Raw genomic sequence first — 13,635 nt, 5'->3', positions numbered from 1 at the left:
CTACTAAACGCAAGAAGACAAAATAGTGACTTGATAATTATTTACACTTTATAATTAATTAAGGTTTTTAGTTGAGATGAAAAAAGTTAATGGCACGAGCGGGATTCGAACCCACGACCTTAGGCTAGATACGCCGCTGCTCGGTAGGTGGTAACCTGAGCTATCATGACCTCGATCCACTTAGACATCAACTCCCCATCTCAATCCCACCTTATGAGTTTTCCCTCCTTTTGAGATGGGGAGTTGATGTCCAAGTGGATCGAGGTCACGATAGCTCAGGTGGTAGAGCAGCGACGTATCTAGCCGAAGGTCGTGGGTTCGAATCCCTCTCGTGCCATTAACTTTTTTTCATCTCAACTAAAAACCTTAATTAATTGTAAAGTATTAATTGATCAAGCGGACCACGAAATTAGTGAATTATTTACACTCTTAAATAATATAATTGACTGTCCACAATTAATCAACTTACTAAATTTCCATGTTCCGCTTTGTAATACCAGACTAAAAATATTATTAGCTAAATGTAATTAAGTACAAATTATTGAAAATTTAGTTCAATACCTCCGCCCCTTAATAAAATTCCCTTAAATTGTGACACTTTTTACCTATTCTTAAGTAAATTTAAATATTTTTTAAATAATATGGATCACGGTAACTGTGTTTGATTTGTTTATATACTAACATTATTTCATTAAATTTCTTACCATTCTTTCTAACTTCTTTTATATTTTTACACTATGTCCATTATGACACATTAGTTGCAATTGTTTATTTGTGTTTGTTATTTTGTAATATGTTCATATTTTTAATTATTATTATATGTATGTCCATCCTAAGAGAACGCTAGTGATTGTGAAAAGATGGTAGAGCTTTAACAATTGAGTAAGAGTTGAGAGAGTGAAAAAATACAAATGACAAATATCGTGAAGCGATATCTTATTAATAAAGCGTTTGTGTTACAAAGTAGTGCGTACCACTCACTTACTCCCCCACATTATATTATTATTTATGCTTCAGTTATTCATTATTGCTTAGGTGTAGTTTAAGCTCTTATAAACTTGAAATTGGGTATATTTACTTGTATAAATAAATAAATATAATATTACATAATTGAGGTTTTATTAATTCATATTATATGGCATATTTGAGGTTTCATAAATTCCCATTACAAGGCATATTTGAGGTGTTTTGGTGCATATTATGTGGCATATTTGAGGTTTCATAAATTCACATTACAAGGCACATTTGAGGTGTTTTGGTGCATATTATGTGGCATATTTGAGGTTTCATAAATTCACATTACAAGGCACATTTGAGGTGTTTTGGTGCATATTATGTGGCATATTTGAGGTTTTATAAATTCACATAAAAAAGCATATTTAAAGTTTTATTCATTCATGTTATGGGCATATTTGTGGGTTTTGGGGTGTATAATATTTTGTTTTATTCATTCATATTATATGGCTGGGTTTTTTAATGCATATAAATCCGGGCTCTAGAAATGAGGCCTTTCCGCGCCTGCGATTGAAATCGTGGCGGGGCGCCTGACAAAACATTTCGTTGAATCGATCGTTTGTGATACGAGCGGCGGCGGAGGGAATTCAAAACACTACACGTTGTAGTGGGGTTAGCGCGGCTGGAGGAGAGGTGTAGCCGTGAAGTGGGAATTTGAGAGAGGGGTTGGGAAGTAGGAAGGCCTGTCTCGTAGTGACCGTGATCGGCGTGATCTGTCAGTATTTCACTCGTCCTCGCCGTTTGCAGCGTAGCTGTTCGATTTTCCTTTCCTCGCCGGTCTCTCCTCCTCCTTCTGCCCGTTCTTCACCGCGACGACGTCTCCTGAAGAATTCCAACGATGAAAAACATGTTCAACCCGACGGACGGACGAGGCGGCCCCGTCAGCCCGTTTCTCTTCCGACCGTGGATGTCTGCCCACGGTGCCGCCGCCGCCTCCAACGGGACGTCGAAAAATACCGGATTGAAAGGGATAGTCGCCGGTAATTATAACAAAAATCTTTCCTACTCCAAACAAACATTTAAGGGGGAAAAGAAAAAAATGCCTAAAAATAACGACTTCCACCTTGGGCCACGGTGATTGTCAGGTGACCAGTCGCCTTCAACCCTGGTGAAGGTCTCTCCTATAAAACTAACTCTCTTCATCCTCTCAATTTTTACCTTCTCCGGGCCTTCAAAGCGGCCTCTTTTGGAACGTTCAACTCTCACCTTGATTTTTTTTTATCCTGTGCAAAAGTCTGATAAGGCAGAAAAAAAATGTCAAAAGATAAAATGCAAGGTTAACATTCGATTTCGTAATGAATTATGTAGCGCTTTTTTTAAACCTTTTTTTTTGGTGGCACATATCTGATATCTATTTTTTTCTCACCTCATGCCCTCACGCAGAATAAGAATTTTTTTCCAATTTGACATTATTTCTCAAAAACAAAAACTTCGAAAAGTAAATTTGGTTGCAGAAAGACACTTTTATTCTTGAAAATACTGGGACAGTGTGACATCGGACTGTCGTGGTGAAAAAAAATCATAACATGTTATATGATGTGACCGAATGAACATGTTAAAAAAAAAAAAAAAAAAAAAAAAATTAAATAGCTCAAATATTTTGATTAATTTTTTATGTATGGCTTTTTTCTTTCAACTCTTCTTTAAAATTGATTTTTTCTAATTACTCGACAGTTTAGCACATACTGTTTTATTTAAATGCTTTTCAACCATATTTGCCAACTTTGGAGCACTTAGCTTAGGATTTTTTAAAATGTGGCGTATAATCCATCAATGCCAGTACCAGAGAAAATTTTTTGCTATTACCCTACATGTATTTATGAGCCAATTTTCATTTCAATAATGTTCAGTAATATGCTGATCTTGTGTGAAAATTGACCAAACTGGCTGTACTATAACCGGTTCATTCAACATTTACAAAGGATATGTGCTGATGTGTCTGACATGTTTCTATCTCTGTTTTGCCCATCTTTTTTGAGATGGTAGTTAATAGAGCTTGCATACAGGCATATAATTTTTCTCATAGCCTGTCTCCAAAATCACCAAAACCTGGGGAGACACAACAGCCTGATATCTTGGGTGTCAGGACACAAAGGAATTTTTGGTAATGAGAAAGCAGACACACTGGCCAGAGGAAGATCTGCAAGACAAATCATAGGCCCCCGAACCTATACTTTGGATAAGAAAAACAAATACAGAATCCTCCTTCACAGAATGGATCCAAATAAAACAAAAGGAGAGTGGATAAACTCTTGCAGCGCTAGACACAGTAAACTTATGCTAAAACAACCCTCACCAAGACTGGCAAACTCACTGCTGCAATTAGAGAGGGCCAGACTCAGAGGAGTCATAGGTCGCTGGCATCTGAGAAATCATCTACATAACATGGGCGTATATAATGATGATCCCATTTGCGGATTATGTAATGAGGGGGAAGAAACAGCCACCCATATCATCTTTGAATGCGAAGCAACGGCTCAATGGAAACATAACCTAGCATATAGACAAAAAAACCTACGGAATGAAATTTTATAATCTCTATACCTTCATGTCCCGGAGCCAACTTTAAAGTAACCTTATGCTTTCCTAGGGCATTAGGCATTCCCAGACTAGAGTTGATGCTGGGTCAAAGTAAGTCTGTGAACTCATACTGAACTAAAATATGGTTCACTTATTGGTCTGTCCATTTGCAGGCTTGTTGAACTACTCAAACCCATCTGTGGTGGTTCAGCATGATTACCTGACTAGTTGGATTGCTGAACCTCAAGCTTGGAAGATGGTTGAGATTACGCCAAGGTGCTTTGCTAGGGTATAGTTCAGCCCTTTTACCTCTACACGCAGTACCATATTTGTACCCATTAGGGCCCCTCCTGAAACTTGGAACTGCCTTTCTTGCAAAGATCCGTGTTATCTATGACCACTTGAAATGGTCTGTCAAAGTTGAGTTTTCTTCTTATTTTGTACTGTTGTAGCATTTTAATTGTCTCCAAAATTTTATGTTGTCTTCTCCTTTTACTTTATTTCCTTGTATCTCAGGACTCTGTTGTACAAGAAGAGGTGAGGATGTTCAATGTATCCCACTTTATGAAAAGGTGTCATTCCTACACTATATGGAGCCAAGGAATGGCTCGAGACAGCAGCAAGTTTTTGGGTCCTCTGTTCCGATTTTTGGAACAAACTGGACTGTTTTATTGTACATGTTTTATTGTATGTATTGCTTGGTAAATGTCTCATTTTGTGTATATTGAAAGTGAATGTACTTATTAGCATGAATGTATGGTGTGAGAGCACTGGTGGCGGGTACCCCATCGACCTCAATTAGATAAATTAATAGAAGATATCGATTATATAACATATTATATAATATAAGATATAATTATATAATATATAAAGTTTCCAATTGGTTGAAATTTTGGAAAAGGTGACTTGCGAAAATGATAACTTTTAGACTAGGTGGATTTAAAGAAAATATACAAATCATAATGCTAAAAATTATGTAATGCTTTTAACTTTTGTCCAAGTAAATGCTGACAATAAATAGCTTAAATCCCGTAGGTGAAGCTTCAACATTTGAAAATCCCACTAGAAATTTTGAAAAATAAGGAAATTTATTTGTTCCTGCTTTATTTACTATGGTTAATGGACATTTTGAAACAGGGAAAATTTTTGATTTTGTCAATATATCCGTTCCATTTCCAAAATTGTGCATTGAATGAAGCCAATATACATAAAGCAGGATTCAGTCTATAATAGATCTGGTTAAGTACCAGATTTTTAAATTACCTGGAACCTTAGAATAAAAATAATAATTAAAGAATGCCTAAGGACATTCTAACATCTAAAAAGTTTTTTCCTTTTTGTTTTATGACTGATGTCTAAATATTTCTTAGCTTGTATCCCACATAAATCGATATCCCTAAAATACACAGAAATCATGTTAAGAAATTAATATAAATGTATTGACATGTTTTGTGAATATTTTTTAAATGTTTTATTTAGCTTTGTGTGCAAAACTTGATTTAGAACAAGTTCAATTATAAAATAATGTGACAAAGAATTCCATTGACAAAGAATAAATAACTAATAAACCTGAAATTAATTAAATGCTTTTATTACGTCACTAGGCAAGGTTGTGCCCTTATAACAAAAATAGAAGATTTATAAAATATATACAAAATATGCATACTAATTTTTTCTATTTAAATTATTTACGGATATTTGGCACTATTACATTAAATGATTATACATGGGTTTGCGTTTGAGATGGCAACATCATCCATCTGCTTATAATTTAACTGAACACAACTTACAAAGGAATCTCTTACAACAGATATTATTCATCGTTGAAAAGCCATGAATAATCGACTGTGTTGTGCTTTAATTTAAAACATGATATCATTTAAGCTTTTCACTGTTGTTTAGAACTATCAGCTATTCGATCTTTGGAGAAAAAAAAATGTCCCAATTGTTAACTTTTGCGAAGCTAATTGCTTCTTTTAAAAGTAATCCTCAGTACGAATTTTGTGCTAACCAGAATACTGAAGGGGCAATTATAGATTGTCTTAATTTTTTAATTAATTGTTTCCAAGAAGGCAAATACTCATTCATTACAACATCTCAAGGTGTCAAATGATCCGGCCCTTTTTAAGCAATATGAAGCTGCATTTTGTAATAATACTTTCTTATCTAATTTTAACCCTTATCTTGGCAAAATAATATAAAATATTTTACCTGACCAGTTTTTTTTTCTTTGTTAGATTTAGTTGTTCTAATTATTGGAAAAATAGTTTGAAAAAATCACAATGAGCTAATCAATTTAAAAATATTTCGCTCATGATACATTGCCAAGAGTGTGATCTTAAGTATTATAGCTTTTTTTTAGGCAAATTAACTTTTTTAATTTTCATATTAACCCTTTTTAATTTTAATTTTCAAATTGACCTTTCTTTAAATCATTAAAAAACTCACGTGATGGTATGAAATATAAACATGTAAAGTATTCCTGTATATTTTAAATGTCTTACATATGAAAATTAATTAACATAAAAAAGTGTTTTTTATTTTTGGGAGATATTTAAAAAACTAGTTATTTAATTTTAGATTACTTTTAATTGTAATTGATTTTGATGTAGTATTTTAGATAAGAACATGTTATATTTTAAAAAAAATCAAATTAAAGGTAGAATCCTTTATTTTTATATTTCATTTTTAATTTTAATTGTAATTAATGTGTGATGTTTAGTGACAGTTAGTTAATGATTATTTGGAGATCGTGAGATGCGGTCTGGTGTGACGTAGGTTTTAGAAAATCATTTTCTTTATCTTGTCTGACTTATTCTTTTCTTATTCTTGTCTGACTCTCAACACGACACACAGCAATGACACATCTACATGGAAAACAAATACTTTGAACCCTGAAGATGATCTCAATAAAGATCGAAACGTTGGCACGATAAAGAAAATATTTCTCTAAAACCTACATCACACCAGACCGCATCTCACGATCTACAAATAATTGTAATTAATTTTCATTATTATTATTATTATTTTTTAAATTTGTAAATGTACACGAATGCTTATATTTTATACATTACATTATGTTTTTTAATGTTTTAAAGGATTAATTTGGAATTAAAAAAAGGTTAATTTGAAGTTAACAAGATTAATTTGATATAGAAAGGGTAAATTTGAGGTTTATAAGGGTTAATTTGAAGTAAAAAAAAGATACGTTTCAAATTAACCATTTTTAATTTGAAATTAAAAAAAAGTTAATGGAAAGGTAAAAAAGGGTTAATTTGAAGTTAAAAAGGTAAATTTGAAGCTAAAAGAGGGTTAATTTGACCAAAAAGGCTATATAAACCTAAATAAATCCCGTAATCCATCAACAATGTCATGTCGCCCACACGCTGATTGTACTTGATGAAAACATGGGTATATTCTACATGAATTTTTCATTTTTTTTCTGTTTACATCATTTTTGTTTTACAGGCTCGACATTGGTCTTTACAGCTAGCAGAAGTGACTGGTTTTTTGTCCAACAAGTGTACTAGGATGTGTTTATTACTGTAATCTTTACGACAAGACAGTGTGGCTAGGATAACGTTTAGTACTTTGATAAAGTTTTCTTTAAATTTTTAATATAAAATTATCTTATAAAAAAGTGCTCATTACTTGCTTTGAGGATGGACTGAAGTAAATTTTAGTTTTAATCTCAATTGGTCTTTCTGTGCCTTGAATTAGTAGAATTTAAAATGGCATATCTTAATTTGTAATAATTTATTAACACTTTTAACAACAGCAGACCTTGTATGATTTGATTTTGAACTTTTGTGCTCAAACGTTTCAAATTTTAATTGTTAATAAATTAATTTACTGTTTACAGGAGGGATCACTGGAGGTCTTGAGATCTGCATAACATATCCGACTGAATATGTTAAGACACAATTACAACTCGATGAGAAGGGTGGGATTGGAGGTGCGAAGAAGTACAATGGTATAATGGACTGTGTTAAAAAGACGGTCAAATCGCACGGAGTGTTAGGATTGTACAGAGGCCTGAGTGTACTCCTTTACGGTTCAATACCGAAATCAGCAGTCAGATTTGGTGCGTTTGAAACTTTTAAACAAGAATTGGTAGACAAAAACGGTAACCTCACACCACAAGCGAGGATTATGTGTGGTCTCGGAGCAGGAGTTTGTGAAGCCATTTTTGCTGTTACACCTATGGAAACGATTAAAGTCAAGTTCATCAATGACCAAAGATCAGCCGAGCCCAAATTCAAAGGATTTTTCCATGGTGTTCGACATATCATTGCAGAACAAGGTTAACTCTCAGTTTAATAAATCCATTAATTGCTCGCCTTGCAAATATTAATAAAATAATTCATTACATTAGTTTTATGCTATTTAATCGAGGATTTTATGTTTCAGGAATTGGTGGAGTATATAAGGGTGTTGTAGCGACAATTTTGAAACAAGGAAGTAATCAGGCTATTAGGTTTTATGTAATGGAAACTCTAAAAGACAAATATAGGGGAGGAGATCCTAAAGTCCAAGTTCCAAAATATGTAAGTGCCTTTTATTACAATGAACAAATTTTAAGTTTTAGGCCTTATCAAATATTCATATATTAAAATATCACCGGTAGTATTGTTTCAAGCTGTTTTTTTTTGTAGTTTATATCAGGTCATAAAATAAGTTTTTAGCATTTTATGATGGTAAAGTCGAGAAAAATTTCAGGTACATTTAATCAAAAATGTATAAAATAAATATTTTATTCTGCTACCCTCTTTGCCTATGTAATTTTGTATTCCGTCATCCCAAAACTTCTCAGGTCTTTGAGTGCTCAAGTCAAATTTTTTCTTGTTTTGTAGATGTAATAATTGAAAATTTGAAGAAGTGATATTAGGCTAATATGGTGGGTAGGGTAGCACACCCAAATAAAGCTTCAACAATTTCTCGTGCATCTGCAAACAGTTTTATCCTGGTGAAAAACAACCCCCTTACAATTAGCCAATTAGGTGTTTTTGGTCAATTGCTGATTTTCATCACTCCAATTGTGTGTGTACTGATACACTTGAATTAACGGTTTGGTCAGGCTGAGGAAGCTCATAATAAAGCCCGCTTATCTGGGAAAAGGTCTTAGATGTTGCAAAATAATTTAAACAAAAAATGGAGCAAACGGATTTTAAAACATTACAAACATAAAACAGGTTGGCTGAACAAATTTAGAACATGGCATAAGATTTCTTTTTAGGCCGTTAATAGAACGAAGGAAAGAGGTTGGACAAACGGGGATGGAAAAACTTCAACATTATTGCACCAATTTTGAACCCCAAAAAATTGCAATGAGATGCCCTTATTTTTTAAAGCACTTTAAGAGAAAACAAAGAGTAAGAGAAAACAAATTACAAAGGAACTTTAAATTAAATTAATTTAAAGCTTAAAATCTTTGCTCTTATGCAAAAGTATGCTCGGTGAATTTGAAATACTCTTTGATCATAGAAAAGGCTTAAAACGCTCGCTATTTCAGAGGTGATACCTTGTAATCCCAATTGGTGGCCCATTTTGTAACATTATCATTTTTTTCTCACTCTTATCCCAAAAGCGGACATCTCCTACAGTGGACAATATTTCATTACTTTCGTTACCTAAGAGTGTCAATTATACGGAAATTTCACTGTAGTTGGTTGTTGAGCCCTCCATATATTGTAAACTAAATTATTTTAGGTACCAATTTTTAATTAAAGTAAATGCAGTCTTCTGTTTAAAAAAAATTACCTTTCAAAACAAATTTTTCCCCCAATAATTAGTAAAAAATAAATGACCCCCTGACTTGAATACTAATAAAGAAATAGGATATTTATACAGAGGAATAAGTAAATATTCAACTCAGCTTGAAATCATAAGTTAATAAAGGCTTTATCTTCAGACCTATAACTATCAACTATAACCACTTATATTTAGGTTGTTGGAGCATTTGGTGCTGTTGCTGGTGCAGCAAGTGTGTTCGGTAACACCCCGATCGATGTTGTGAAGACAAGAATGCAGGGTCTCGAAGCACATAAATACAAAAACACTTGGCATTGTTTCCAGACAATTTGGATAAACGAAGGACCACTTGCGTAAGATGTTAATTAAATGAACCCATTGACCACAATTAACTTTTTCTTTTCATTTTAGGTTCTACAAAGGTACTGTACCCAGACTTTCTCGAGTCTGTTTGGACGTCGCCATAACTTTCATGATTTATGATACGTTCATGGAATTCTTCAACAAAATCTGGCCCTAGAGGTATAATCAATGAAGGTTCATATATTTTCAAATATAGCATTTGATTGGGTTTAATATAGGCTATTACTTAAACATGTCATTCCATTAAAATTCCATGGTTACACTTAGCATTCCCATTTAGTCTTAAAAAAAAAAAAAATTAAATTTGATAATGGGTTGTAGGAATTATTTAGTTTGTTCTTTCAAAGTTTATATACCCACTGTTGTCATATAATTGTAACATTTTAAAAATAAAAATTATGGCGTAAAGATTTTTGTAATCTTTGTTTTATTCAAACTAATTCTTTCAAAGAATTGTCAAGAAGAAAGCTAACTTAATACTTTTAATTTATAATAGTTACCATTTCATGAACGAGTTCATTCAAAATTTACTTATTAGTTATTATTAAAAAATGTTAAAAACCAACAAAACAATGTATGTTATTATATTTTATATATAATTGGGTAACTGATTGTATAATAGATTAAACTATTTCTAGATCTGATTCTAACAATTACAAATATAAGAATTGCCAACTTTGTGACATTTTAAGACTGAAAAAAAAAAAAAAAAAATCAAGAGCACAAATCTTATTTGTTCCAGAAATATTGTACTATTTTCGAATACATTGTGATTGAATACTTTACATTGTCCTTTCACTGAACTCTTCAAAGGCTATGACAAAAGTGGGTAGCGATCCTATTTTGTAAAATCAATCTGTGAATTGCGTGAATAAATATATTTCCCTGGTATATCACAATTATTTATTCGGTGTATTTTTTACAGTTTTAGAATTTAGAAGGTTGTTGAGAAAATCAAAACCAACCAATGCCAACAGGGCTTACATTTTTCTTTTAGTAAAAAAAAATAAAATAAAATAAACCCTGGCAAATCAACAGACAAAACTAACAACAATTCAAAATTTTTTACAAAATTACATTGTACAATTTATGTGCAACCAACGTTTATCAAAGTCAAAAAATCACATCCATAATACAAAATTTTTTCACTATGGAACATCGTTTTTAATTTTCCCACCGATTATCTACAACTAATTGTATATACAATAATGTTATAATTTTTTTTACATTTTTTTCTCTTGAATTAATACAATTCTAATTAGCTTATCATCACTAAGGTCAAGAAGCTTCTCTTACGCTACCCACTTTTTATATTACAGTTTAAATGTAAATTAACGGACTTCGTATGATTGCAACAATGCGTATGGTGTATTTTTTTAATTCTTTATTTAAGCCCAACTATAAGACATTTGTAACAAGAAACGTATAAATTATTTTAATACAAACCTGTTATTTGGTTAGTTTGTAAAATTTAAAGCGTATCAGCTATTGATAAAAGATCAGTAAATTTAAATCTATTCAAACTTTTGGGTTAAGATAATAATTTTCTTTCAATTATGTAAGAAAAGTAAACATGATGTATTATTCTAAATGAAAAGCTGCTTATTTACTAGTCAAATTTGTAATGATCAGTGCCTTTAAGACAAAACCCTGAATATTGACCAACTTTTCCTGCGAAATATTTATCAATATGTACTACAAATTGACTTTGTGCATATTAGTGTTGATTAAATAACATTTTCATATATTGTAACGCAAACTAGTGCAGTTAACATGACAAAACCTGTTTATTTCTTAGCTTCTTTTTATGTTAAATAAATGTAAATGTAATTTAGTAGAGTAAGTTATAAATGACAATATTTTTAAAGTTTTCAATTGTTACATTGTCACATCAGGTTAAATTTTTATGATAAATTATAGTTTAATTTTATCAATTTCTCTTTGCTGAGATTGAAGTTTTTTTAATTCAAAGCCAGAGCAAACAACTTTAAATTTTTTCATTTGTCTTATCATTTAGGATCATCTCATCATTATGGTCATAATTTGCTTCAATAATTTTTGTATTGTCTTATTTTTTTGAGGTAAAAATTTGAAACATGGGCGAGGAAGAAAAATGGGATAAAAATGTAGTTTTTTATTTTCAAATTTCAAACGATTCAGTTTGTATAAGTTTTAAGTTGATTTGGCATACTAGATGTCGTTTTAATATGAAGTACTTATGCTACGTGTTATTTTTGTTTGTGCAGCTAACCCTTTATTCTGTTCTAGCTGATTATCATAATTGACACAACGTAAAATATATAGATATATATTTTTGTGTTTTGATTTTTCTTTGTTATGTTTTTTATGTTTAAAAATGTTAAAATTTGTTAAATTTTTTCATTGTTATTGTATTTGTTTATCTTTGACAGATTACCGGGCTCCCATTTTATCACTTATTTTTTGTGACCTGTTAATTAAGATTTTATAAATTTTTGATATTAAAGGTTCACTTGTTTAGCGATGAGTTCAAATACCTGTACTACTTTTGAGAACCGAACAATTTTGTAAATTGAGTAATATTACAACTTTAAGCTGATATTAACCTCTATATTTGGTAATGTGTGCATCTTGTGCCTATGAAGAAAATTTATTTTTTATAGTGCATTATATATTTTTTGTAAATTTAAACCATAAAAAACTACAGGAATTATAGACTGACTTATTTCAAAAAAATCTATTTTGTTTTAAACCATCCTCTAATATCCCATCCATTTGTTCTTGTGTTAAAAAAATATTTCTTAAATAATAATGAAAAAAATTAATCTTTCAAAAAATCCATAGGAGAGAAGTGAAGTTTGATACATTATATTCCGTGTAGGAAAGACAAAAGTACCATGTTAGGTCTATTAAAGAAGGCCATGATGGTCTCGAGTTTTAGTCCACCTCTTAGCTTGTAATTGCCCGAGTTGGTCTGAATCCCACCAAAGCCCCTGGAAATTCTCACCCTTCTCCTCACTACCATTGTAACAAGTACAGTCCATTCATAATAATGGGGAATCCGCCGTATCCTGCTTATCGGTAGCTAGTCCATTTCAACCCTTAGCGCCAACAAAATTCAAAAAGATACATCAGATATATCATGGTAATATATATGATGTATATCTATATTTGATTCAATTGGTCAAATTAGAACATATAAATTTCACAAAAAAAATGAGCCATCATACCAATGTAATACAGTTAAATATCTCAGAATGACCCTAGACGCTAAGCTGAATTGGAAAGAGCAAGTGAAAAAAAAGAGCATCTACTTCTCTCAAATCCGATAATTATGTATAATTATAAACATTTAATAAAAATTGCGTATCATGAGCCCTCGGCAGACCTGATTGGTAGAAGAAATGTCATTGATTAAGGATAGGCCATGCGAGGTTGACACACACATCTTTTGGGCCAAAATGAGGGTATGTGTCCAGAGAAAAGTTGCTCGATGTGTCCCATCTAATTGAAGGGTGCAATTCCTTAGCTCTATATAGAGTGCGTGTAGGAATGCCACCTTATATGAGAATTGTGCTTGAGTACGGCACCAATATCTGTGACCCCTGTTCCAATTTTTGGAGGAAACAGGAGTATTTTACTGTATATAATACTTTATTGATCTTCTTATGTTTCTTAGTGTACATTGAGAATGAATCCTTTTAAAAAGATAGTTCCTATTCACAATAAGAGATCCTCTTATTGTGAGTAGGAACTATCTTTTTAAAAGGATTGAACACTGTACTCACTCCACCATTCATCATTTTTATTGAGAATGAATGTATTTATTAGCATGAATGTGTAGTGTGAGAGGGCTGATAGTCGACCCATCGACCAATCGAATTGATAATGTTTAGCAGGAGAAGAACATTAGGTAATTTTAAAAACCCTAAATTTCAGGGCATAGAATTAAAGTTAGTGGATTCCATCAAATTCCTTGGTGTGACACTTGTATGGGTCGATCCTTGG

General features: G+C 31.9%; 1 protein-coding gene across 1 annotated transcript; it reads left to right on the top strand.

The window, feature by feature from the left end:
* The first annotated feature begins 1,613 nt into the window (after window positions 1–1,613).
* LOC106668931 (putative tricarboxylate transport protein, mitochondrial) lies at window positions 1,614–12,125 on the top strand. The gene is made up of 5 exons (XM_014398132.2): window positions 1,614–1,994; window positions 7,397–7,837; window positions 7,945–8,081; window positions 9,481–9,638; window positions 9,697–12,125. The coding sequence occupies exons 1-5, from the start codon at window positions 1,853–1,855 to the stop codon at window positions 9,803–9,805; spliced, it is 987 nt and encodes a 328-aa protein (XP_014253618.1). The 5' UTR covers window positions 1,614–1,852; the 3' UTR covers window positions 9,806–12,125.
* Window positions 12,126–13,635: the final 1,510 nt, after the last annotated feature.

Source organism: Cimex lectularius, unplaced genomic scaffold, assembly GCF_000648675.2.
Source record: "Cimex lectularius strain Harlan isolate CLEC.00 unplaced genomic scaffold, Clec_2.1 scaffold66, whole genome shotgun sequence".
Taxonomy (NCBI): Eukaryota; Metazoa; Arthropoda; class Insecta; order Hemiptera; family Cimicidae; genus Cimex; species Cimex lectularius.
The sequence above is the reverse complement of the archived record's forward strand: the minus strand, read 5'-3'. Positions and strand labels throughout refer to the sequence as shown.